This window comes from Nicotiana tabacum, chromosome 15 (genome assembly GCF_000715075.1).
Source record: "Nicotiana tabacum cultivar K326 chromosome 15, ASM71507v2, whole genome shotgun sequence".
Taxonomy (NCBI): Eukaryota; Viridiplantae; Streptophyta; class Magnoliopsida; order Solanales; family Solanaceae; genus Nicotiana; species Nicotiana tabacum.
Window position 1 is genome coordinate 5,877,469 of NC_134094.1, and position 26,200 is coordinate 5,903,668.

Here is a 26,200-nt window from a genome sequence, read left to right on the forward strand (position 1 = left end):
GCACAGCAACAACAACAACCAACATCTGCACACAATGTGCAGAAGTGTAGTATCAGTACAACCGACCCTATGTACTGAGTAAGTAACAAACCTAGCCGTAGGTTGAAAGTAGTGACGAGCTTCTACCAAGGTCGAGTCCACAACCAATAGTCCACAACAGTCCATAACAACATAAAGCAAATAATACCAGAAGTAACTCAGAGATAAAATGCTCAGCCAAATCATAATTTCAAAAAAAAAAAATAATAGTTCTTCCTTTCAAATACATAAGTGAAACCCCAAATTGTTTGCCGAAGTTACCAAAAATATGAATAGTTTGAAAACAATAAATTTCTCCCAAAATCTTTTCAATAATAAATAAGATGTTCATTTTCCTTTCGGATAACCCGTGTAAAACAAATGCATCACTATGCCCATCTGTCAAAGTGTGTGAGAAATCATGAATGATGTGATGTTGAACATCATGAGGAAAATACATCTCTATGCCTATATGTCATGTGTGCATGCCAATGCGATGCAACTGAGTGATAAAATCATAAACAGCCCCTCAGGCATAACATCACTCATATACAGCCCCTCGGGCAAACCTCACTGTCACTCATGCCACTCGGGCATACTTCACAATCACTCATGCCTCCCAGTCACTCAGCACTCGGCACTCGGCACTCGCACTCAGTAGGTACCTGCACTCACTGGGTGTGTGCAGACTCCGGAGGGGCTCCTACAGCCTAAACGCTATAATCTGCACTGACAACTCACGTGCTATAATATCATATCAGAATTCGCACGGACAACTCACGTGCCATAATAAGCCAATAAGGCCTGTTGCAGGCGGGTATCCCCGATCCATATAATAGTAATAATATATATAAAGCCAACATGGTCTGCTGCGGCGTGCAACCCGATCCCAAAATATCCTCACAATCAGGCCCTCGGCCTCCCTCAATCATCAATCTCTCCAGTCTCTATTTCATGTGCTCACAATGTCATGAGAATAGCCCAAAAATGATTATATGATGCATCAATAAATAACAGCAGAGACTGAGATATGATATGCAATGAAATGAATATGATTGAGTATGAATTTTTACTTTAACAAATAATTCACAGCAATATGACCTCTGTGGGTCCCAATAATACTGGCATATAGCCTCAACATGATTTTTAATATGCTTTTCAACTCAATTTCTTTAACTCATAAAACGTATGGAAAATGCCAAGATCATTTAACTACAAAATTTCACAGAAACAATTATGTCACACTTTCTATAGTGCACGCCCACACGCACGTCACCTAGCATATGTGTCACCTCCCAACAATTCACGAAATACATATATTCAGGGTTCATACCCTCAACTCCAAGATTAGAAGAGTTACTTACCTCGAACAAGCCAAATCCAATGCCGAGCAAGCAAAACAATGCTCCAGAAGTTCCATTCTGCGCGTAACAACTCCCGAACGGCTCGAATCTAGTCACAATTAATTTGATTCAACCCACAAAAATTATAGAAATTAATTTTATATCAAAATACTAATAGAATCCACAAAATTCGAAATTACACCCCAAAAATCACCCATGGGACCCACGCTTCGAAATCCAACAAAACTCACAAAATACGACAACCCATCCAATTATAAGTTCAACCATACTAATTTCACTCAAATCCGGCTCCAAATGAGTATTCAAACTTGAAAATTTCGTTTTGTGACATTATAAAAATTTCCATCTATTTCTCTTGAAGATTCAATAATCTTACACCAAAAATGAAGATTAATTCACGGAATATAATCACAAGGGAGTCAAGAACACTTACCCCAAGTTGTGTGGAAAAATTTCTCTCCAAAATCGCTTAAACCGTGCTCCAAAATCCGAAAAATGGGTGAAAATGTCGAACCCTCGAACTTAAAGGATTCTGCCCAGTCGATCCGCACCTGCGGACAAGATTTGTGCACCTGCGCCTCCGCTTGTGGGAGCAAAACGTCGCATTTGGGGACTTCACTCGCCTGCCCAGTTTTTGCTTCTGCGCGCATTCGTCCGCATCTGTGCTCACGCAGGTGCGGAATTTTTCCTTGCACCTGCGACCAATGCCTCACAGCCCTCTGCCCGCATCTGCGCTCCTTCTCGCGCAAGTGCGATTCCGCAACTGCGAAGCTCCTTCTGCACATGCGCGCCTTGCTTCAACGCACCCCTGCTCGCACCTGCGACTACTTTTCCGCAGGTGCGATTACACCAGAAGGCTTCAGTTCGAGCAGTCTTCCAAATTCAAAAATCAATCCGTTAATCATCCGAAACTCACCCGAGGCCCCCGGGACCTCAACCAACTATATCAACACCTACTCGAGGCCTCAAATCATACCTAACAACCTCAAAAATACGAACTACACACGGATTCAAGCCTAATAAATTTCCAAATTTCGAAATTCTACTAACGACGCCGAAACCTATCAAATCACGTGCGATTGACCTCAAATTTTGCACACAAGTCATATTTCACATTACGGACCTATTCAAATTTCCAGAATCGGATTCTGACCCCGATATCATAAAGTCGATCCCTCGGTCAAACTTCCGAAAAATTTAACTTTCGGCAATTCAAGCCTAATTCCACTACGGACCTCCAAATAATTTTTCGAATATGCTCCTAAGTTCAAAATTACCATACAGAGCTATAGGAATCATCAAAATTCCATTCCGGGGTTATTTACACATAAGTTGACATTCGGTCTTAACTTAAGCTTTAAACCTTAGAACTAAATGATCCAATTCATTCCAAAACCTCACCGGACCTGAACCATTTACCCCGGCAATTCACACAACAACTGTAAAGTATAATTTGAGCAGTAAATGGGAAAACGAGATTGTAATACTCAAAACGACCGGTCGGGTCGTTACAACCGCAACAACAGAAGGTAAACATATTTACTGCAGTTGCCAATCCATTCCATCTTTAAGGTATTCCTTTCGGTTGAAAACCAATACCATCAAGTGCACTCGCCCAAGAACTAAACGAAATACTAGAATAATAGAGGATAAAAGTCCTCCAGCAAAAACATAAGCTAATAATCCTAAGTCTTTTAGCCATGTTGGCAATATTATGAGAGCAACTAGAAAGACAAAGGTTTCTCTGTCTACTATTTTCCGGCCATCAATATGAAAATTTGCATTTGGGAATAGCTTTTGCAAATTGTCGCCTTCTAATATTAGGAACTCAATTGCAGCTTAGTATAGTTCAAGATAAATGAAAATTGATATTATTGTTCTTCCTTTATTCCCACAAGCTAATTCACGAGTGTCAGGAATTTGCTTTTGGGAACAAAGAGAGAGTCATAATATCAATTTTCATGTACGTTAGAGCTATACTTGGTTGCAATTGAGTTCCTAATATTAGAAGGTGACAATCTGCAAAAACTATTCCCAAATGCAAATTTTCATACTAGGACAGAGAAACATTTGTCTTTCTAGTTGATCACATAATATAGCCAACAACATGGTTAAAAAGCTTAGGATTATTGGCTTATATTTTTGCTGGAGGAGTTTTGGCCTTTATTATTCTAGTTGGTTTGGTTTTTTGGGCGAGTGCAGTTGATGGTGTTGGTTTTCAATAGAAAGGAACACTTACGAGATGGATGGATTGATAACTGCAATAAATATGTTCACGTTTTGTTATTGTGGTAATGCGGTACCAAAACTATGCAATTCCATGAACGATATAAGCCCTTCAACACATATGCATGCTTCAGATGGAAGAAGAATTCAAGAATTTATCCTTATGGACAGGGATGACAAATTGGCGGGGCGGGTCGAATATAAGCGGATCGAAAACGGATAATTTAAAAACGGATAATTTATCCGACCCGACCCGTATTTGAGACGGATAAAAAACGGTTTATCCGGCGGATAATATGGATATCCATATTATCCATGGTTTTTTGAATATGATCACTTATGGGTGAATTCCTAGTTTCCCAAACTTGAGGAATCCCCAATTTGTGGCTTTACGAATGTAAAAGTTAAACATTTTGGTTATCCATTTGGTTAACAATTTTCTAAGTAGATAATATGGTTCTTATCCATATTCGACCCGTTTTTAAAAAGTTCATTATCCTATCCATTTTTAATGAATAATATGGGTGGATAAATGTTTTCTTTAAACCATTTTGACACATCTACTCATGGATAATTATTTAGTATATACTTCCTGCTATACCAAATCTTAGCCTTCCATATTTTTGTTGTCTGAAGTAGACATTTTCAACATGTTTGAAAATTGCTGCACATTAAGAGGCTGATGTTCTTTAATTTATTAAACCATCTGCTACATTTTAATTTGAGATTTGTTGTTCATTTGTGCTCCTTCCTCGTGATGATCTGATAGGGAATTGGCACAGTTCAAATACATAAATTAGATACATTGCTTCTGTATACTTCTATTATCAACGGTAAAACTGTCTTCATGTGACCTCGGTTCGAGCCGTGGAAGCAACCACTAATGTTTGCATTAGGGTAGGCTGTTTAGATCACATCTCTTGAGGTGCGGCCCTTCCTCGGACCCTAAGCGAACACGGGATGCCTTGTGCACCGGGTCGTCCGTAAATAGTCTGTGAATAGGTATCTTGTAAACCTCTGAACATTTTGTAAATCTTAGTTCCTTAGTGGATAGTAAGCTTCTTGCAGAAATGCACAGTAAGATTGCGTACAATAGATCTTTATGGTCCGGTCCTTTCCGGACCCCATGCAAAGCGGGAGCTTAGTGCACCGGGCCGCCAGATCCTTAGTGGATAGTACCAAACAGTTGCAGTAAACTTACCTTTGGATCTCGAGAAGAATAAAGGGCAAGGCAGTGGGAAGCATTTTTGTGCTTCTTTCAGAATATAATGTTCCCATTTTTAATTCTACTTATTATGAATTGCTTACTCTTTCACATTTCTGTAGGTTTTGAGTGGTAGGTAGCATTTGATTTCAGAATATACAATCATGCATTTGGCTATATACAATACATAAAAGATTGTTTGGCATGACAGTTTACTCAGTTTTTTAAAATTGTAACTTCAAAAGCTAAATGCCTTAAAAAGACATGACATGAGACATAGCACCAGATTAATGAGATAATTAAGAAACTTGTATTCGCAGCTTACTCTATTTCCCAATATATTAGATCTTATTCAATGATTTCAAACATTTTAATATAAAATTATTAAGTATAGTGGTTAGACTTGGACATTTACGTTTTGGCGTAACAAAGCAGCACATACTTAGAATTTAGTTGGGCCTAAACACAATATAATACATCGGGTAAGAAACCAAAAAAATAATTGAGCAAGTTAAGGGATGGGCATGGCCACTAGAGTTCCATTTTTTAGTAATGACATAAAGTATACATGAAGTATCTGTACGTACATGACGCACCTCAGACAATGGCGGAGCCACATGCATTCGTCGAAAAATTACAATGTTTAGCTCAGTAATTTTAAAAAAAATATGTATATATACTATATAATGAATGATATCCCTTAACTTCTTGGTGAGTTTGTTTTTTTATATTTTGACTCCTCTTAATAAAAATTCTGGCTCCGCCACTGACCTCAGAGGACCATCTAGTTCTCGTTGAGTATTTGGATTTGACCATTCATATTTGTGAACATTAAAATCCAATTAGTTATTAATCATCATGATTTTCTAATTATTTATAAAGAGTAAATTTTTCTTTGTTGAAGAATGAAGATGTTTCCATTTAATTTGAATACTTGGGGAGATACAGATTTTAACTATAAGAATGATATCGAAGTAGACACTTGTCACTTTTTTACCTCTTGACTGAAAACTTAAAGAATATTACACAAAAGTCAAAAGAGATGAGGATATTACAGGAGTGTTAAAAAACATACTCGCACGAAATATTTATATTAAATCATACTAATTTACTGTGTTTAAGTTTTGGGGTGGATCCATCCCTCATGGCACCTGCTAAGATTATAAAGTTATCGTATTCAGAAGTTTGAAATTTTCTTAAATTAGGTTAAATATTTAATCATGTCATTCGTAGTCGTAAATTAAATAAAGGTATCATAGGTGGTAGACCTTTTTAAAAGCTTTTCTCGTATGTAAAATTCAAGTTGGAATTTATCTTGAACCTTTTCCGATTTTTTCTTTTCTTTGTGCTTTTTATTTCCTTTTATCCTAGTCATTTTCCTTTTCGGCTATCTCCTAATTTTTTATTTGTTGTTTTATTATTATTATTATTATTTTATATTATTTTCCTCTCTATTTTCTATTATTCCAAAATTTTAAAATTACATAAAATAAGCATTCCTCTTAATCTCAAATCTATGAGTTTTCTTTCAAATCTGAAAAACTTGGGTCTCGATGGGAATTTTTGGATTGTGATCAAATTCAATTTTCATCGTTTATTATATCATAAAAATTTGTGTTATTCTATGATTATTAAATAAAATTTAAATCTCTTTACTATTAAATTATGATAAAAAATTTCATAAGTATTGCATAAAAAGAATATGAGATTTATGATTTTGATTTTGGTAACTTGTAGTTTATTTATTTATCTATTGAAGATATTTTTTGTAATTTTCTTACTTTGTTTGGTATAATTCCCTTATTGAAGATGTTATCTTACTGTTGTGAATTTATTTTTAATATACAGAAAAAAGATGTAATTCCCTAGTGAAAATGTTGATTTTACTTGTGTTGTTATAATAAAGGTGTGATTCCTTATTTAAAATGCTAATTATGTTCGCTTCTTGATATTTGAGATGTAATTTTCATATTTACCAATAAAAAATACTTATTAAGTTGATCCGAATAAACAAAAAAAAAAATCGAAAAACAAATTTACACAAAAACCATTACGAAAAGAGATTTCATGAGTAAAATATCCCTTTTACCTAGCGGACATTATTGTAATTACGCGTTTTACATTCTTGCCGCAAAGCTTAAACCAACACAGATTAGGAAAACAATTCCGAATCCCATTTTAGGTGGGAAAGTAAAATTTCTATATACTACAATTATTATAGCAAAAAACTCTCATTTAATTGACGCTACAAAATTAGGAAACTAAGGTTTTAATTCTTGTTGCAAACCAAATTCACCAAGGAATAGGAAGAAAAAATTTGGCAACTTCCAAAACGTTACTTCCTTTTCCCTTTCCCACGTTAATTAGGAAAACTCACTCTCTTATATATACACAACCCCTTATTCATTCCATTCCACAAGTTATACTTCATACCAACAAAAGTTCTTTGTTTTAGTGTTGTTTATCAATGGCTGAAGTATACGGAGTTTCTTTCTACAGTGATCAAATAGAAGTTACTGTAACGAAGAATGCAATTGTTGTTAATGACTGGATTTTGCATACTATTCATACTCATAGGCGAAGACTACACAAACTTCTTATTGGTCTTGATATCGAGTGGCTCCCTTATTTCAATCCAAAAGACAAACAACCAGTTGCTCTTCTTCAACTTTGTGTAGGCCGACGTTGCCTTCTTTTTCAACTCCTACACAAAGATTCCATGCCCGGATACCTCGCACAATTTCTGAGTAACCCAAATTTCACATTTGTTGGTGTCGGGGTTGAGGGAGATGCTGAGAAGTTGATGTGTGATCACGGGCTTTTTGTCGCGAATACTGTGGATTTGAACCGACTTGCATTGTTGTATTATGGAGAATATGTGTATGGAAAGATGGGTTTGAAAAGAATGGCAAAAGCAGTACTTGGGAAAGTAATGGAAAAGCCAGAGAATGTTACTTTGAGTAAGTGGGATGCTGAGAATTTGAGCTATGAACAAGTTGAATATGGTGCTATTGATGCTTTTGTGTCGTTTGAGATAGGAAAGAAATTGTTTAATGAAATGGCAGAGAGAGAGAAGGCATTGAATTGCCATTATCAGCGATTGAACTTCCATTATCAGCCATTGACTTGCCATTATCCGCCACGGCAGCAGCTACAAGAAACACAGGGGATGTTTCAAAATCTTGCTCTGTTTTGAATCTGAAATAACAGATTAGAAAAAGTATACAATAGTGAATTTTGTACAAGGATGTTCTCAAGTTTGAGACTTGTGAAGACATTTGCAACGTTGTTTTTTTTTTTTTTGGGTCAGGTAGTTTATACATGTAATATGTATTGATTTTGATATTACAGATAGTAACATAAATTTTGAGTTCAAACTAGCTTGGTGTTTTTTTTCTTTTTCCCTCACAAAAATCTTTAGAATCAGTCTTAAGAGAATTAACCCACACTCTCAAGGCATCACATAAGTTATAAGAAACTAATATGCAACTAAAAGCTAACTAATATGCAGTGTCCCAATTCATTTATACATTGAATATCAGAAACAAAGATAACATATTTTCTTAACTTGTTAAAAGTAATCTTTTGCAGCGAAATAACATACTTTAATTCAAAATTTATCAAATGAGAGTTTCTTTCCTCAATAAATGAACAAATCAACTGTACAATGTTATCTCAGGCCACTTTCCTTGTGTAATAACAAGTCTCTGAAACCACAGGTGTTAGAAGGACAAAAAGAAAAAAGAACAAGAAATATAAACCTATACCTACAGGTAAACAGCTAAATAAGATATTGCTTTCAACATACAACTGATCTTACAAAAAGTAAAAAGAGAGGAGAAAAAGGTATAATGAGGGATTGAGAAAAAGGGGAGAGGAAAGGGTTTCCGGCTTCCTTGATCATCACGCTTCACTGCTTACCAATAAAAGTGAAGAGATTTTGAGCAGGATACCACGAAGACGAGCAAAACTTGGTATATACATCTTATTGTATCACAGGTCTACTTCATGAAGGTCATCACCAAAACTACCACCATTCATTGAGTGCATCGAATTAGTATCACTAGGCATGAATGATGACGGAGGCATACTCAATCTACTGCCCGGTGGTTTTACTTCAGATTTATTAGGGGAGTAAGCATCAGGAAAGCTTCCACTCCATGATGCAGTTCGGCGGGAGTAAGATGATAGAGAGCCGGTGCCAGTTCCTTTATTTGAGAGGTTGTCCATGCTTGCAAATCTTTGCATAGGCGCGCTCGATGTAGGTGCATGAAACTGGAAGGATCCACTAACAGTAGTGACTGAATCATTCTCGCTATTACTTGAAGTTTCTTGCTCATTGGAAGTATTGTTCCCCGTCTCTTCAACAGGAGACATTGGGGTGGGAACAAAAAACTTGGCATTGCCAGCAGTAGCAGGCTTTATGGAAGGAACAGAAGGTGACTGGAAAAGATTTGTTGGATTACCACCACCCTTGTTGAATGTGTCAACATACCTGCCAAAAGAAGGAAGAGAAGCCAGTCAGGTTTCTCTGTTGAAACCTTTGAAAGAAGTCCTTCTGCATCATTTTCAGTGATAAGGATTAATTCGTATGTTTTCAAATGAGCATGTCAACTCAATTTGATCATGGCGCCACCATAACTAATAGACAGAAGAAACAAATGCTCGATAGTATCTTTTGGATCAATGTCTTATCAGGTGGATGTATATTACACTAAAAATGTTAGTTTGATGCATAGGGCTTATCAAGTATATTCTTAACAATTAAACATCCTATTTCAGAATCAGACCAAGAAAACAAACAAGGGCTGTTGTGCCTTAAGCCACCAAAGGTTCAAACATACCATCTAAAGATAATTAATAAGTCAATATCACTTGCCTTGACCGAACACCCACACGACTACGAGCCGAGAATTGGTTGGAGGTAGGTGGAAGAGGTGGGATTCCCGAACCATTATCAGCAGAAGTTGGACTCTTCATTTCCAGAAATCCATTGTTGCATATAGAACTCTCACTTTTTAATACACTCTTCAAGTTATAATCTAGTGCTCCATTCTGGAAAACTGCAGTGGTTGGTGGAGGTGCAAGGGCCGGTTCCTCAGCAGGAAGTTCAGCCCCTTCCTCTACCCATCTTTTAAGTTTTTCATCATAATAAAATTTATTCGTTTCACCCAATTTTGCCTGCAAGGAATCAAGACAAATGGAAACAAGTCTCGACATCAAACTTTATGAGGACCACAATCTAGAAAATGACAGCGGAGAAAAATAAATAATCTACCTGACGGCCTTGACGGGGTTTGAGGACTAATCCAACAGTTTTCTGGAGAAGCTGGGAGCCAAAGCTAAAGCGACGAAAGCGTGATGTCCCTCCAGCTCCTGATGCATTGCTTCCTGTGTTACTTGAGCTTGCTTCCTTTGACGAGTCAACGTGATCCTACACAAATACATAACAAACTATCTTTTCAAACCAGATCAGATAGATCCAGTCAAATGTAATATTTACAGAGAAACAGGATAAGACACCTGTCTTGGAGTTCTTCCAATGTCAGGCTCTGAAACACTTCTACTGTGCATTGACATTCTACCGCTATCTGTTGCCCATTCACTTATTGGCTCCATAGATGCTGAGGGCATCAGTGATGACATTGCCATGGTTGACTGACTACTTGAAACTCTAGACCCCGCAAACTGATGATGTTGTTCATTCCCTTGTAAACTGCCACTTGTTGGCATTGGTGGTGGTAAGCCCCCAACAACACGATGAGCCGTGCTGTCAAAAAGGTTAAGCAATTTACCAACCAATTTTCCAGGAGCCAAATTTGTGGAGAACCCTCCCTGAATGCAGAAAGTTCCACCATAAGTAACTCTGAGACAATCATTCAACATAGATGAGAGGATAAAGAGGTACCTGTTGGTGAGTTTTAATCCTTTCCTCGAGAGATGACACTAACTGTCTCAATGTTTCCGTCTCAGGGGTTCGGCCAGTTTTAAGTGATTTCGACAATGCTTGACAGTACCTAAAAAAACAATGCTAAGCAACCAGTTGAAAGGATTTCAAGGAACTCTGCTGAACATAAAATAGGATACATACTTTAATGCGTCCGATATCCTCCCAACTTCAGCTAACATGTGTGCATACAGAAGTTTATATGGTTGAAAAGGAAGGAGAATAAATTGAGAATTCCCCAGCACCTTTGAGTATTCATAAATCTCAGTCCTCTGTCCATACAAATATTTGATCAGTCAAGCGATAAACCCGTGTTAGCCAAGTAGCACATACAGTTATATGAGTGCATATGCTAGCTGTGGCACAAGATGTTTCACATTTCATCGTATGACTAGAAAATGCACAAAAAATAGAGTCAGCTGCACCTGAATAGCCTCTGGACTAGCATAAGTTCGGGGAAATTTCAAGTGATCTGCACCCACAAGACACAATCTCGCTGTATCTGAATATGGTTCAAAGTTTGCTTCGGCCACTAGATAGCAAATGTGTGCAGCAACAATCTAGAGCATTGTTTTTTGAAAAGGAAAATGTATGTAAGAAGCAGACAACAAAGTTAAGGTGGAAGGTAATCCACTGAAGAGAGTAATATAAGAAAAGCAAGGCATGAGGCTTACATCACTCCTCTCTCTCCACAAACAATCGCCAAGATGAATAAGCACCAGTTCGTCATCCTTCGTTCTGTTTGCAGTGATCACAGCCAAATTCTCTTCCCAGTCATCCAGCATGACATTAGCACCAAACTAGCATAAAGAGAAGAAATCAAAATAAGGTAATAATCCAGACAAAGTGTTAACCTTAGATCTTCAACAAGCAATAAACTAGGGAAGGAAAGAGCAGAAAGTCAATTAACCCAGAAACGAGAAAACAAGAGAAAGTGATGCACTTACGACCTACGGCGTTACGTAATAAAACGACCAAAAGCAATATGCCAAGACATAAAAAGATGAACTTCAAACAACATTCACAAACAATCATAATGGTTAAGGGTGACTATTGAATCCTATGTGGGCATCATTCAGGTTCTGCACATCTGACAGAACGACGCCCCCACCTAACTTATCATCACAGTCCTGCATATCTGACGGAACAGTGCCCACACCAAACCCCTTTTTTTGGGGCCAACTTGCGTGCACCTCGACTATTCCACGCACCTCGACTATTCCACTGGGTACCTACTACATCCCAGAACAGGTATCAAGTAACTCTACGCACCAAGGTTTAGGCAGATGGGACGAGATTACCCATTGTTTTTTTGTCTCTACGCTCTGCTAGGATTTGAACCCTAGTGCCCACACCTAACTTATCCCCAACCAAAAAAAGTCCTTGGACTTCAAAAGTGCAGGCATTATTGAAATTCCAAATATCAAAATACATAGCTACGTTCCATTTTCAGTTTTTTCTCACTATTAACCTTTACATAGACACTAAAATGTCTTCTGAACTTTTTTCGAAACTTTAATAGCCAAAGAATAATTATGATACTATGTTTATAAATGCACTGCATGTTATAGAAATGATATACTCTATTAGAGTGAAGAACCCCTTTAATTGCTCCATTCCAGGGGCTTAGGCAAATCATAAAGAACGAGATCAAAGGAAAAAGGCAGTAAATAAGCTAATGAACAACTGGTTGTAACAAGTTATGAAAACAAAACCTGTGTAGGCTGCTGAGCCACATTTACAGCAGGCATGCCACTTTGAACTGTAGAATCTACAGAAAAGACATCAGCCGGTTGACCTGCAATTAATAGGCATAGTGTCCGCAAAGGTGAGCCTGCTACTAACTGTCGAAGTGCCATTTGCTTCACCGTTTCTCCATAGAACTACAATTACCCATGAAGTCAAAATATATAACTAGAAAGATACACACAGACACACACACACACAGAGACACACACATATATATATATATAGAGAGAGAGAAGGGTGGTCGCTAAAGGGCCACTGAGAACCAGACAAACCTGTTCACCAAGTTGTGCAGCGAGAACAAGAGCTGGCCCCCACAACTGACCCTCGTGTGCAACTTGTAATGCTTCTTTCTTTCTTCCAGAAACTAGAAGAATTTGAACCTCAGCAGCAGTAGCCTAAAGCACGTACTGAAAACAGTTGGCTGATCTAGCAAACAATTAAAATAGCAACTGAAGAACAGAAAGTAAAAAAGAACTACCCGCATCTGTCCTTCAGAAGGCAATTGCTGCAAGCACTGGGCAACAGCGCCATATTGATTGAATTGCATCCCATTCCTCTTCACAGATGCAAACAATTTTGCTACCGCTGTTTCTGGAGCATCGCTTTCCTGTTAAAATGGAAGAACCAAGTTAGCAACTGCTACTGAGTTTGTCGATTTTGGTGAAAATAAAATTAGACAGGAGCTATTTTACATGCTATCAGGCTAGATGGTTTTCCAAGTTGAAAAATTTAAAAGACATTAAAAAAAAAGGAAAATGTTCCTTCATATACTTTGTTTTGACGAGATTAAAATGGAATGAGAAAAAGCAAGTTTAGCAAACTTCGCCAATTTTAACCAAGTATTGAAGAACATATGTAAATTCATCAAAACTATAACAAGCTAGTTCACAACTTCAATACTGTTTCCTAGTTAGTATAAGCTATTACACTGCTATGGGCTATGGTGTTAATTTCTAACAAGAGATTTCTTCAAATGACAATGGCACGCTCTTCTGCAGTGAAAATCATCAAAGAGAACACAAGATATAGAAAAAGAAACACTTCCTCCCAAAGTCCTCCAGCCACTCTTTGAGCGGCCGCTCTTTGAGATAAAGAGTGATATAGACAATGGGGAGAAAGTAATCAAGACTTTTCAATTTCTTCTCTCTTTGTTAGCTCTCTGTGCCATTTTATGCGGCATAGTTTAGCTGGGCACGGAGTTTAAGAAAAAAAGAAAGACTTTTGAAGCTTGTGGTCGAAAACAAACCATAAACATTTGTGTGGCTATATATTATCTCATCAAGGGTGAAATGGATAAGCTTAAAGTCAAATGGTTTCTAAAGATAGAAAGGGGTCATTCCTTCTCAACTATAGAAAGGGGTCATTCTTTTTGTAACAGCTTAAAAAGGAAAGTGCCACATAAATGAACAGAGGGGAGTAGTGCCATTGCTACCGCCTATTATTTTTTTATTTAATTAGCAATCAACATCAATTACTGGATTTTTCTTTCTTGTTTCCTACCTAATGTTTTCATCATTTAGGGAAGAGAAGCCAGTCGAATTCCTTGAACTTGGGGGAGGTGCACCCAGCCCATAGGTGATCAAGTAAATAATCAAAATATAGAGGAAGATTTATCTAGAAAGCAAAAGGTTATGTTAGATGCAAAACATGTAAAAAGAAGCATGAGAAACTATCTAGTAAGTATGTGCTGATACCATAAGTTCTCAAATTGAATGAACTTTGACCACTAAAGGCAACCAAGTATTTCAGTTGACAAAGATGACATTTAATTCTGTAAACCCAACTAAAGCAAGTCCAGATTAGATAGGATCAAGGGCATTAAAAGTGAAAGGAGTTAGAACTAAGATATGCCTATTTAGGCAACAAAAACGAAAAATGATAAGAAATGGAATAAAACTTAACTTAGTTGGACCAGAGCTCAATTTCAACAGACAGCTCGTTTTGACAGGTTGAAACAAATAGTCAATAATTAAATACAGGCATGTTATTCCAACAAATTTTCAAACTTTACCTTTAACACAGCCTCAGTACCAAAAGGAGAACGAAATTTCCCATAATACTGACATGCTATTTTTAGCAATGACAGAAGCAACCTCAAAACTTCGCCTTTCCTGTAATCCATGTCAGGAGATTCAGAGTTTGCAATCCTCTCATCAATCCATTTATTAAACTCCTTGGTACTGGGACTTCCACCAACTAGTGGACCAGGGAATGATTGCCGGCACAGAGTTCGGGTATACTCACATGCCCCCATCGCAAGGCTTGAAGTGTCAACTCTCTCAAAGACAACATCCATCAAGTTGAGCACAGATATTGAACCTCCTACAGGATTCTTTACCCACCATGCAAAAAAACTTTCAATAATTAGTAAGAGTACTGCACCGCAAAATATTGGGAAAAGACAAAATAAAGAAACAATGATACAAACCTGACTTCCAAAGGATTGGTTTCCAAAGGAACTATTATCTTTCATCACAATCAGTTTTCCACCAAAACCAAAAGTGACTAAAGCATGTAGTGGACGCCCAGCCGATGATCTTCCTGCAGCAGGAGCATGAGAAAACTGCTGGCTGCTCTGAAATGCTTGCTGGGAATAATTGGCTGTGGTTTGACTCCCGTAATAATCACTTAAGGCATGCTTTTGCTCATGTTGCTGAAGTGTTGGCTGACAAAATTGCTGACCAAAACCCCCACCAGAGAAAAAGCCTTGGTTACCTTGACTTTGAATTGCTTTTGCATTGTATGGAACTGTTCCCTCATAATGATTAGACATTTGCCTATTAACATCGCTGCTTGTAGAAAAATCTTGGTTGTAGTGATTCTCTAATTGCTGAATCCCCCTATATTCTGATACAGGGTAACTCTTTGCAACATTTTCATTTTGCGACAAATTTGAGCTATTCTCATTGTAATTACTAAAAGAGCCAGACCAGTTGTAATCTCCTCCTCCACTGCTAAACCCTTGGAATCCACTATTCTCTTTGTGCCCGTAATTCCTTTGATCATCATTGTGAGAGAAAGTCTGCTGCGAAGCCAAACCAGTCTGATCCAGCTGGCTCTCACCTTGAACAGTTGATTGAGCAGACGATGCGTAGCTCTCCAGAGAGCGCCATTCAAGCGCAATCGTATCGTAATACCAACCAGGGTACTGAGGATCAAAAACCATATGCGATGGATACCCATTGTTGATTTGTGAGGCCTGATTCCAGTCAGTCATGACACCACCTGCATCACTAGCCAGTGACACCTGATTCCAGTCAGTCACAACCCCGCCACTGTCACTCGTCTGTGAAGCCTGATTCCAGTTTGCCACGTTCTCAGTAGCATTGCTTACCTGGGAAACCTGATTCCAATTAGTGACACTCTCAGTCGTACCACTCTCAGCCGCGTTACCAGAAACAGACTGAGCATCTTGCTGTAGGTACGAGACCTCTGGCGTTCCATCAGAAACTGCCCAATCAGAAACCAAATTAGAATCAGTACTCCCTTGGGCATTAGCACCTGAATCAATACTATCAACCTGATACCACTGCCCAGTGTTTGCATCATACTTCCATCCCGGATAAAGATCTTCCCAGTATTGACTACTATTTAGATCATGTCCATCTGCAACTTGTCCTGTGGTAGCATCATAGCCGTACCCATCTTGACCCTGTGTTAACGAACTGCTAGTATTATCCAAATACGACATTTCATGAACTTGTTTCGTGTCATGAACTTGATCGGCTGGCACAACAGTTGACTCCTTATTCACATTCTCCCCAGCATTTTCAATTGCATCACCATCATTATTATCCCCCAATTCACTGAAAAAGTCCATGTATGATCCAAACCCAGAATTATCGCCATTTGCAACTGGATCAGCATGAAATGCACTCCACCCAACCTCCTTCACACCCGAATTGCCTGATCCACCAGTGTGATTCTCCGTCTTATCAGCCGTTACCTCAGTCTCCATATTACCATTGCTCGACTCGAGTAAACCATCCGACCCCCCAGAAGCCAATGACATTAAAGAACCACTACTCTTCTTCTCTCCATTCCCCTCAGCAATTAACGCTGTTTTAGCATTGCAATTAACACCTTTATCACCACTTGTAATATCAACTCCACTATTGCTATCATCACTGATACTGAGATTAGCAAAGGCTTTAACCTCATCAGATTCATTCCCATCGACGTAGACCTGGCTCGCGTCCAAGTCCAGTCCTGGTTCTGCTGACGATGTAGTTGCCTGAAAACCACTACTCTCCTCCCTTATATTATCAGCTCTAGCACTGGTATCATCACTGATACTGAGATTAGCAAATGCTTTAACCTCATCAGAGTCATTCCCATGGATGTACACCGGGCTCGAGCTCATGCCCAAGCCTGGTCCCGGTGTAGTTACATTAAAACCAACATCATCGTCATCATCATTGACCAATTTATCGAAGAAATCCTCATCCGTCTGATCCTCCAGTAGAAATGGAGGATTCGAAGCCATCAATTTTACTCAATAAAAAATCCTAACCCTAACAAAATTGGCTTACAAAATTCTCTAAATTCAACTTCAAAATCTAGCTAACAAGTATCAGATCCGACCTCAAAACCTCAATTATTTACGAAAAAACACTACCCGGAAAGATCTAGGGTTTTCATTTAATCTCAACAATCTCAAAAATCACCAAAATCAAACCCAAAAACACACCGAAAATTGTGAAATTGTGGAAATTGCTGATTCAATTCAAGGGATTAGAGTGATAAAACGAGAGAAAATTCATGTATGAAGTAATTAATTAACTTACAGATCGAAGAAGAAACAATTGTCTGAGCAAATCTGACGGATATATATACGTGTGTGCGTCTGTGTTTTGTGTGTGTATTTGTTTGTTGTTGTTCTACATAGAAACAGAGAGAAAGCAAGCCCTCATTTTCGCACTTTGGTCCCAAACTCTTTAAATATTTATACGTAATTATACTTAAACTTATAGTATATGTTAGCTTTTTATTTTCCCCGACTCCATTAATCCAGATTTGTCCTGTGTAACACTTATTAAAGTAAAAATGCTCTTTATAAAAAAAATTCATACTTAGGGCCGAACATAAAACCTATTAAGGATACATAAATCATATTCATCGCACTACAATCGTGATAGTTTCTCATTTTGTCCCTAATTGCATGTTCTTATATGGATTCTCATTTTGTTTTATTTTACGTAGCATTATTGAAATTTGAAAACTTAAATTATGACTTTTTTCTTGATTATTTTTACAAATTTTTATTTGTAATATATTTACTGACTGCTTTACAAAAAGTAAACTTTATTTTCGTAAAGTCGTACAACACTTTGACTCACATGATCTGAATCACTTTAATATTTTTTGAACCTAAGTCAAAATTTCTCTCTTTAATAAATTTTGTATGCAATTAAAAGCCATATCATAAAATTGAAACAAAGTTATTAGTAAGTGAATTATATGCAAAATTTATATTCACTGTGATAAAAATATGGTTTAGGATAAATTTTGGCAGGTATGGTAATAATAAAAGATTTTTTGTCTTATATATGTAAATAAAAAAAATCTTTGCAGAATTTGCCGCCAGCCGGCAATAGGTAAGGAGTCAAAAAGGGAGGGGTAAGTATTTGACTTCTTGCCATGCAATGCAACAACCAATCTGTTGCTTCTATATAATAGTCTTAGAGTATGCGCATTGCTCGTGTACCCCTATTTAATGAATATGACTATTTTTCAAAATAACATAAATATTATAATAAAAATTATGTTTGAGTATTAAAATAAAAATTAAAAAGGTATAAATCTCTGAAAATAATGCAACCTATTTAGCTACTCAATAAAGGAAGAAGTTTTGCTCTTAGTGAATATTCAACTTAAGATTTATTTCCTTTTCGGTTTTAGGAAGAACACACATATTCAACTTAAGATTTATTTCCTAACAAATATTTCCTTGATTAATAAAAGAATACTATACGAAAATATTTGGTCTTTTTATAAAGCCTCTCTCTCTAGCTCCCTTTTTTTTTGTTCTTTTTCTCTTGTTATCTGTTTTTCATTTGTTAACTCACAGCATACAAACTTCCTACTGTGAACCATGTATTTAATTTTTATTTGGACGTTGGTAACATAAATTTAGATAAATTAACATGACCCGATACTTATGAAATGGGTAGCAACACGAGAAACAATAATTTATTATCAATTTTTCAAAGCGTGGATTTCTACTGCAACTGTTAGCCTCATTTAGAGGTTGAGTCACTCATTGTTTTCCCATCTTTTTATAATTACAGTCCTATAGATGGTATTCAAGTCTCACTATATGAGATCAGGAAAGCATGTGAGAGGTGAACCATTAATCTTGTTTTTTATGTTGACATTCACTGCTTCATATTTTACCTATATAATAAGTGAAGGTACTGAGGTACGACGAAAGGGCAATTATGTAATTAAATAAAAAATAAGGGCGAGTTTGAAATTCTATTCTGGTTCTCCACTATGTTCCACGTGTTAATGATACAGGCTCACTTGGAAATATGGCTTCTTTTCTGTAGTATTATGCAAGTAAATTTTGGTTCTATCTCTTCTCTGCTCTCTCTTATTGGGCTTCTTTTTCCACAAATCTCTCCTGCTCCGATCCTTTTCTCTCTATCCGGTGGGTTCTTCTTCCTCGTGCATATATAAAATATTTGATTTGCCTACGAAATTGTTAGAAGAAAAAGAAATAAGAAAAACATCTTAATTATTTATGTGAGGAGAGCTTTGCTTTAATAAGTGAAGGACAATGATCCATTATCAATTTAGATACACCACTATAAAATAAAAATAACTACAATAATATCAACTTGTAAAACAAATTGAATTATAATATAAAAGTAAAGGAGAAATACTAACTTCTTGGGAAGAATAACGTGAATTTTACAAACTGCTTTTTCTTTTACTTTTTTTTTTTATTTTCTTTAAGTTTTTTTTTTGTACGTTGTAGTATTTTTATTTCTTTTGTGATAAACATTGATCATGTAATATGACCACGTGGATACTGCTTTCTGGATTTAGTCCTATTCCAGTATAAGTTCGTCCAAAAATAAGTAAATAACGCTTGTAAAATAATATCTCATTCCATTGTTTATACGAATTTGGTGCAAAACTAAGTTGTTTCTATGCTTTGTTAGTGCATCTTCTAATTCATATAAAACAATAAAAGAATCATCTCAACAGTTTATAGAGATAATTAAAAAAAAGTGCATACCCTACTAATATATTTTTCTGCCTTGCTACATAAGAAACTTCAAATAATGTACTAATAGTATTTGGCAGTACTAATATATGTATCTTTTTAACCAAAAGAAAGAAAAAAAAATATTGACCATTTTCATTTCCAATCCTACCTTTATATAGACCTTTCTAAATTTAGAAAAGGAAAAAAGGTAAAAGTGTACATTGAATTAAACATGAAGAAGTTATTCATCAATCGCTCAATGTGATTGACAAATTTTTCGAAATTAAATTCAACATATTATATTATGATGTTTGTGCAAACAAATCAAAAGAGTTGGCGGATGCCAGACAATCTTCATTATCTTTTTGTTCTCCCTAATTTTCAAGATAACTTAGTTGTATCCTATAAGAGGAAGAAAAAGCGAACTCCAAATTAACGACTTGAAAAGTTAGTCTACAATTTAGTAGCAAAAACAAATAACGGTAATTATATAGAAAAATATATAACCTGTTTCAATTTAAGGAAAAAATCACAAAATCAAACAAAGTACAAAGAACAAATCAAACAAAGCAGATTAAGTACAAAATAAGAAAACACTTGAAGCAATGAACTTAAGTTGACGGTAAACGTATGACTACAATAGATAAAAGAGATTCAAAAGTGCAAAGAAGATACAAAGTAAAGAGAAAAGAAAAATACCAATGGATTTTAAGCTAAAAACAAAAACTCCTAGATGCGAATAAATTCATCCGTTGGGCGTTTGGTGGCTTAATGGTAAAGTCACTCAAGCAACTGCTTGAGGTTCCACATTTGGGGCCCAAAATTTTCTGATATTATATTAAATAGTTATATCTGTATTTGATGAATTTTTTAAAAAATATTTAGTATATAAAAAAAAAGTATATCTTTCATAAATAAGGAAACTATGAGACCAATAGAGATAATTTGGGAATAAGAATAGTAACTTACTTGTAAATATATGTCTTGCCTCCTTTATATATTATCATTATTATCACAGGGCCCACGTTACTTTTATTACTTTCTCTTTAAACTGATTTTTACTTAATCTTTTATATTCCTTTTAGCCTTTCCAAACTTATAAGTCTACTGTCTCATAAAATATTATGTCAAATATGATAGTAGAAAGCAGTTGCGAACTCTTTTTTTGTCAAGCTTTCCCGGAATTGTACCAAAAATATTGAAACAGCAAAAGTAATATAAAACTATCTATGACTATTTGTTAAACCAGGTTCAATTGTTCAATATTTTTCTTATTACTTTGCATCTAAATTTTTTTATTTTTTGATATCTTTTATTTGTAAGTATATGTATTATCTTTTTAAATTTATTAGAATTTTAATAAATCAACAAAAAAATATGAATCCGCATATTAAAAATGCCAAAAAAGAGAGAAGAATTGAAACTTTAATACAATCCCCAAAAATAGGAAGAATTTATGGTAGACAAACAAATCACTAATATAATTGAGGTAGAAGACAATGAAATCCAAGAAGAAGAAGAAGTTGGTGAGAGTTTAACAAAGATCTTATAAAAAATAAGAAAATCCTAAAAGAATTGAATAATAATCTTAGAAAGTAGAAATATATATATATATATATATATATATATATATATATATATATATATATATATATATATATATATATAATCCTAGTTAAGAAATCGATTATAAATAAATTATTAAAAAATTTACATCTCAAAAAGCTAGAAAAATTAACTTCATAATAAAAATTTTATTAAATGAGTTTTTAAATATGAAAAAACTTAGGGCCCCTCGTTGAAGTTTGGCTTTAGGCCCTGGATACCGTTGAGCCGCCCCTGGCTTGTGTATGACTGTTTGACTTGAGATTTTAATATCCTTTAAACGATCATATTTGAGTTTCACCGCCTGTTTATATATATATTTGAGATGAAAACTCCTAAGAATTACTTGGATGCGGGTTGTTTCGGTAATTTCTTAGAATCCTTTTGAATCTTGGCATTAAAGAGTCTGTGCTAGTTAAAAATCTTTTTCTATTTTCAGTATGTTTCATACAAATATAGCCTACCACTTTTTGTAAATTACCGGACAAAAAGGTAGAATGCACTAAATAGCAAGGAATTAATGGCTGGCACGTGAATCATTAATTATGGTATCAATTCAATAAAGTATCGGATTGTAACGAAGATTAAACCAATTGATAGTTTACTTGGTTAATATGCTAAATATAAATGGCAAGTAAATAAGTGCCATATAAACTTAAACTTCAAATAACAAAGATTGGAGGATTCTTACATACGTTATTAACAAAAAAATAAATAAACATAATGTTAGTTGAAGTTAAGGCCCTAAATATTATGAAAATAATTAAATGATTATTTTATCTAATGTAATTTCTAATTTTAAAGGGTAAAAAAGGCGAACGATATTTCGCTTAGGGTCTTCGTGCTTTTAATATAATATATATATATTGGCCTCTCTAATCATTTTAACTCATATATAATTGTAATGACCCCGGCCGGTCGTTTCGAGAGTTATAGCCCCATTTTCCCCATTTATACTTCTTTTGTGTTATTCAGCTATATTATGTTATATCGGGTTAGTTGGTTCGGGATCGGAGTGGTTTCAGAGTGAATTGAGACACTTAGTCTCTTAAGTAGAAACTTAAGTTGGAAAAGTCAACTGGATGTTGACCTATGTGTAAACGATCTCGGATTTGAATTCTGATGGTTCCGTTAGCTCCGTTAGGTGATTTTGGTCTTCAGGAGTGCGTCCAGAATGTGATTTGGAGGTCCGTGGTAGAATTAGGCTTGAATTGGCGAAATTGGAAATTTAGCGATTTCGGTCGGCAGTGAAAATTTTGATATCGGGGTCGAAATGGAATTCCGGAAGTTGGAGTAGGTTCGTAGTGTCATTTGTGACGTGTGTGCAAAATTTGAGGTCATTTAGACGTGGTTTGGATGGTTTCGGTATCGGTTGCCGAATTTGGAAATTTAGAAGTTCTTAGGCTTGAATCCGAGGGTAATTTGGTATTTGAATATTGTTTTGAGTGATTCGAAGGTTCGACTAAGTTTGTATGTTAATATATGACTTGTTGATATTTTTGGTTGAGGTCGCGAGGGCCTCGGGGTGATTCCGAGTGGTTAACGGATTTGTCGAAGTTGGAATTTGCAGCTGGAGGACTAATTCTGCACTTGCGGAAGGAAGAGTCGCAGGTGTGAGGCCGCTGGTGCGCGTGGGGAGAGCACAGGTGCGGACAACACTGGGCTAGGCAGGATGCGCATGTGCGAGTTGGAGGTCGCATCTGCGATCCCGCAGGTGCGAAACCTGGGGCGCAGATGTGGAAAGGGGAATGCTGGGCAGGCTTCGCAGAAGCGGAGGAAATGCGCAGGTGCGCCTTCGCAGGTGCGACGGATGTGCCGCAGATGCAGAGTTCGGGCGCGTAAGTGAGTTGCACAGGTGCGGCTCCTTGGACCGCAAGTGCGGTCGCGCGGGTGCGAGAAAAGGGGCCGCAGGTGCGAGATTCCTGGGCAAAAGGTATATAGGAACACTTTGCGAATTTTGGTGCATTATTCACCATTTCTATTCGGTTTTTGGAGCTTTTGGGAGAGATTTGAAGAGGGAATCAAGGGGGTTTCGTTGAGGTAAGTTACATGAGCCTAATACTCGTATATATGGTAATTTTCCCGTTGTTTAATCATTGTAATTAGTAAAAATGAGGGGTTAGCGCTTGGAATATTTGGAGAGTAATTTAAGGATTTGAAGGACCAAACGATGTCGGATTTTGATGAATTTTGTATGGTTAGACTCGTGAGTGAATGGGCTTTCTAGTTTTGTAAATTTTGTCAGATTTTGAGACGTGGGCCTGGGGCCCGGGTTTGAGCCAATTTCAGGGTTTGGTCTAATTTTGTAGCTTTTCTTGTGGAATTCATTCCATTAGCGTATATTGATGGTATTGTACTGATTGTGAATAGATTTGGAGCATTTGGAGGCCGAGTCCAGAGGCAAGAGCATTGCGGTGTAGAGATTTGACCGGTTGAGGTAAGTAATGATTGTAAATCTAGTCCTGAGGGTACGAAACCCCGGATTATTTTGTATCATTCTACTATTTTTAGTGACGCACCTGCTAGGTGACAGGCGTGTGGGCGTGCACTGTTTGGATATTGTAACTTGGTTCATCCCGTAGCAAGTGTAAAGTTGCATACTTTGTTGAAACTATATGATACTTATATGTTTTAGAAAGAATTTCTGTAAATTGGGCTGAATGCCATGTTTGGGCCTTGCGCCAGTGTTGTTTGGACCCTTAGGGACTTTCTCTTACTATCCTCTCATAGTTTTCGATTAAAAATTTATACTCAGACATGTTTATACTTGTTTACCGCATAACTTAGTTTTATGACTCTATTTTGATGCATATAAATGTTTTGGACCGAATGCCCTGTTTTATTGAAATGCCCGAGTGGCTTGAGAGATTTATGACTGAGTGAGGCCGAGGGTCTGATTTGTGAGGATATTTATGGGATCAAGCTGCATGCCGCAGCATGTTGATATTAGCCGAGGGCCTAATTGTGAGGATGAGTGTGGATCAGGGCTGCCCGCCTGCAGCATACTTTATTATTATAGCACGTGTGTTGTCCGTGCAGCACGTGAGTTGTCCATGCAGATTATAGCGCTTGGGCTGAAGGAGCCCCTTCGGAGTCTGTACACACCCCCAGTGAGCGCAGGTACCTACTGAGTGCGAGTGCCGAATACTGAGTGACTGGGAGGCAAGAGTGATTGTGAGGTATGCCCGAGTGGCAAGTGTAATTGTGAGGTATGCCCGAGTGGCACGAGTGACTGTGAGGTTTACCCGAGGGGCTGTATATGAGTGATGTTTTGCCCGAGGGGCTGTTTATGATTTCATCATTTTGCTCACCTTTGCATTTTTCCTCTATTTGAAATCTGTTTAAAAATAACCTTATATAATTATTTTACTGGAACTGGGTTTAAACGAGATATTTTGATTCAATTCCTGATTTTAAAAAGCACGAGGTATTTTACTGAGATTTCATGATATGAACGTTATATGTTTTATTGCTCGTCACTACTGCTCAGTCTTTATTTATTGTTGTTACTTACTGAGTTGGCATACTCACGTTACTCCCTGCACCTTGTGTGCATATTCAGGTGTAGCTAGACACGGTAGCGGTTATTGAGTGTTCTGGTTGCAGATTTTCTTAGAGATAGCAAGGTAGCTATTTGGCGATCGCATCCCCTGCTCTCTCCCTCTTATCTTCCTCTAGTTGTATTTAGCTATTTTTCAGGCTGAGTTAGCCTTGATATTGTTAGACAGATTGTAGTAGATGCTCATGACTAGTGACACCCCGATGTCAGGCTTTTTTTTTCCGCACTTCTATTTTTCTTTGATTTGAACTCCTTAAATGAAGGTTTTATGTTAAATAGTATTGAAATTATCTTTAAAATAAAAATATCGGTTTGTTTGGAAATAAGTCGGCTTGCCTAGTTCCACGATAGGCGCCATCACGACAGGTTAGGTTTTTGGGTCGTGACAGATTGGTATCAGAGCCTAGGTTACATAGGTCTCATGAGTCATGAGCGGGTTTAGTAGAGTCTTGCGGATCGGTACGGAGACGTCTGTACTTATCTTCAGGAGGCTGCAAAACCTTTAGGAAACTCCATATTCTTGAATTCTTTTCGTGCGAATCTGTTGATTCTAGTAACTAAACATCTGTTATTTCATTCTCTCACAGATGGTAAGGACTCGTACTACCGATCAGGAGGGCCAGCCACCAGTACCACCAGCCAGGGCCGCGAAAGGCCGAGGCCGTGATAGAGGCCGTGGTAGGGGCAGAGGTGCAGCCCGTACAACAGCTGGGGCAGTACCTGCAGATCCACCGGTTGTCCCAGATCAGGACCAGGTTCTAGTTGTTGATGCACAGCTCAGGCACCACATGTGCCTATTGTGATTCCAGGCCTTCAGGAAGCCCTAGCTCAGATTCTGACAACATGTACCGGCCTTGCTCAGGCGGTCTCTATTTCGACGGCCGCAACCACTTCTCAGGCCAGGGGAGGCACTCAGACTCCCGTCGCTCGCACACCCGAGCAGGTTATTCAGGGACTTCAGACACCGGAGGCACCACCAGCCCAGCCGGTTGCTGTTGCTCAGGATTATGTGGTTCTTGCTATGCCTGAGGATGATCAGCGTAGGTTGGAGAGGTTTGGGAGACTTCAGCCACCACCTTTCAGTGGCACAGAGAGAGAGAGGATGCTTAGGACTTTTTGGACAGGTGTCAGAGGATACTCCGTACTGCTGGTATTTTGGAGACTTGTGGGGTCTCATTCACTACCTTTCAATTTTCTGGGGTTGCACTCAGATGGTGGGAAACTTACGAGAGGCGTAGGCCTATTGGCGCAGCACCCCTTACTTGGCAGCAGTTCTCCGTGGTCTTTTTGGAGAAGTTCGTGCCTCGATCCC

At 37.3% G+C, this 26,200-nt stretch overlaps 2 protein-coding genes across 2 annotated transcripts; one reads left to right on the plus strand and one right to left on the minus strand.

Moving 5' to 3' along the window:
- The first annotated feature begins 7,279 nt into the window (after positions 1–7,279).
- Positions 7,280–8,008, plus strand: LOC107799802 (3'-5' exonuclease-like). The gene has a single exon (XM_016622950.2). It carries the CDS (start codon positions 7,280–7,282, stop codon positions 8,006–8,008), a length of 729 nt encoding a protein of 242 aa, XP_016478436.1.
- Positions 8,009–8,428: 420 nt separating this feature from the next.
- Positions 8,429–17,448, minus strand: LOC107787569 (protein transport protein SEC16B homolog). The gene is made up of 13 exons (XM_075230483.1): positions 14,937–17,448; positions 14,520–14,840; positions 12,987–13,115; positions 12,781–12,903; positions 12,475–12,642; positions 11,434–11,559; positions 11,185–11,319; positions 10,904–11,031; positions 10,721–10,829; positions 10,336–10,647; positions 10,091–10,246; positions 9,692–9,993; positions 8,429–9,307 (listed from the first exon to the last, which is right to left on the minus strand). The coding sequence occupies exons 1-13, from the start codon at positions 16,992–16,994 to the stop codon at positions 8,806–8,808; spliced, it is 4,569 nt and encodes a 1,522-aa protein (XP_075086584.1). The 5' UTR covers positions 16,995–17,448; the 3' UTR covers positions 8,429–8,805.
- Positions 17,449–26,200: the final 8,752 nt, after the last annotated feature.

Bases quoted from the DNA above. Each gene is read 5' to 3' on its own strand.
- LOC107787569 (XM_075230483.1), bottom strand. From the start codon at position 16,994: ATGGCTTCGAATCCTCCATTTCTACTGGAGGATCAGACGGATGAGGAT. The intron at 12,643-12,780 runs GTTTGTCTGGTT...GGGTAATTGTAG, and splicing joins CTGCACAACTTGGTGAACAG to TTCTATGGAGAAACGGTGAA. The intron at 9,994-10,090 runs GTAGATTATTTA...GATTCCTTGCAG, and splicing joins AACCCCGTCAAGGCCGTCAG to GCAAAATTGGGTGAAACGAA.
- LOC107799802 (XM_016622950.2), top strand. From the start codon at position 7,280: ATGGCTGAAGTATACGGAGTTTCTTTCTACAGTGATCAAATAGAAGTT.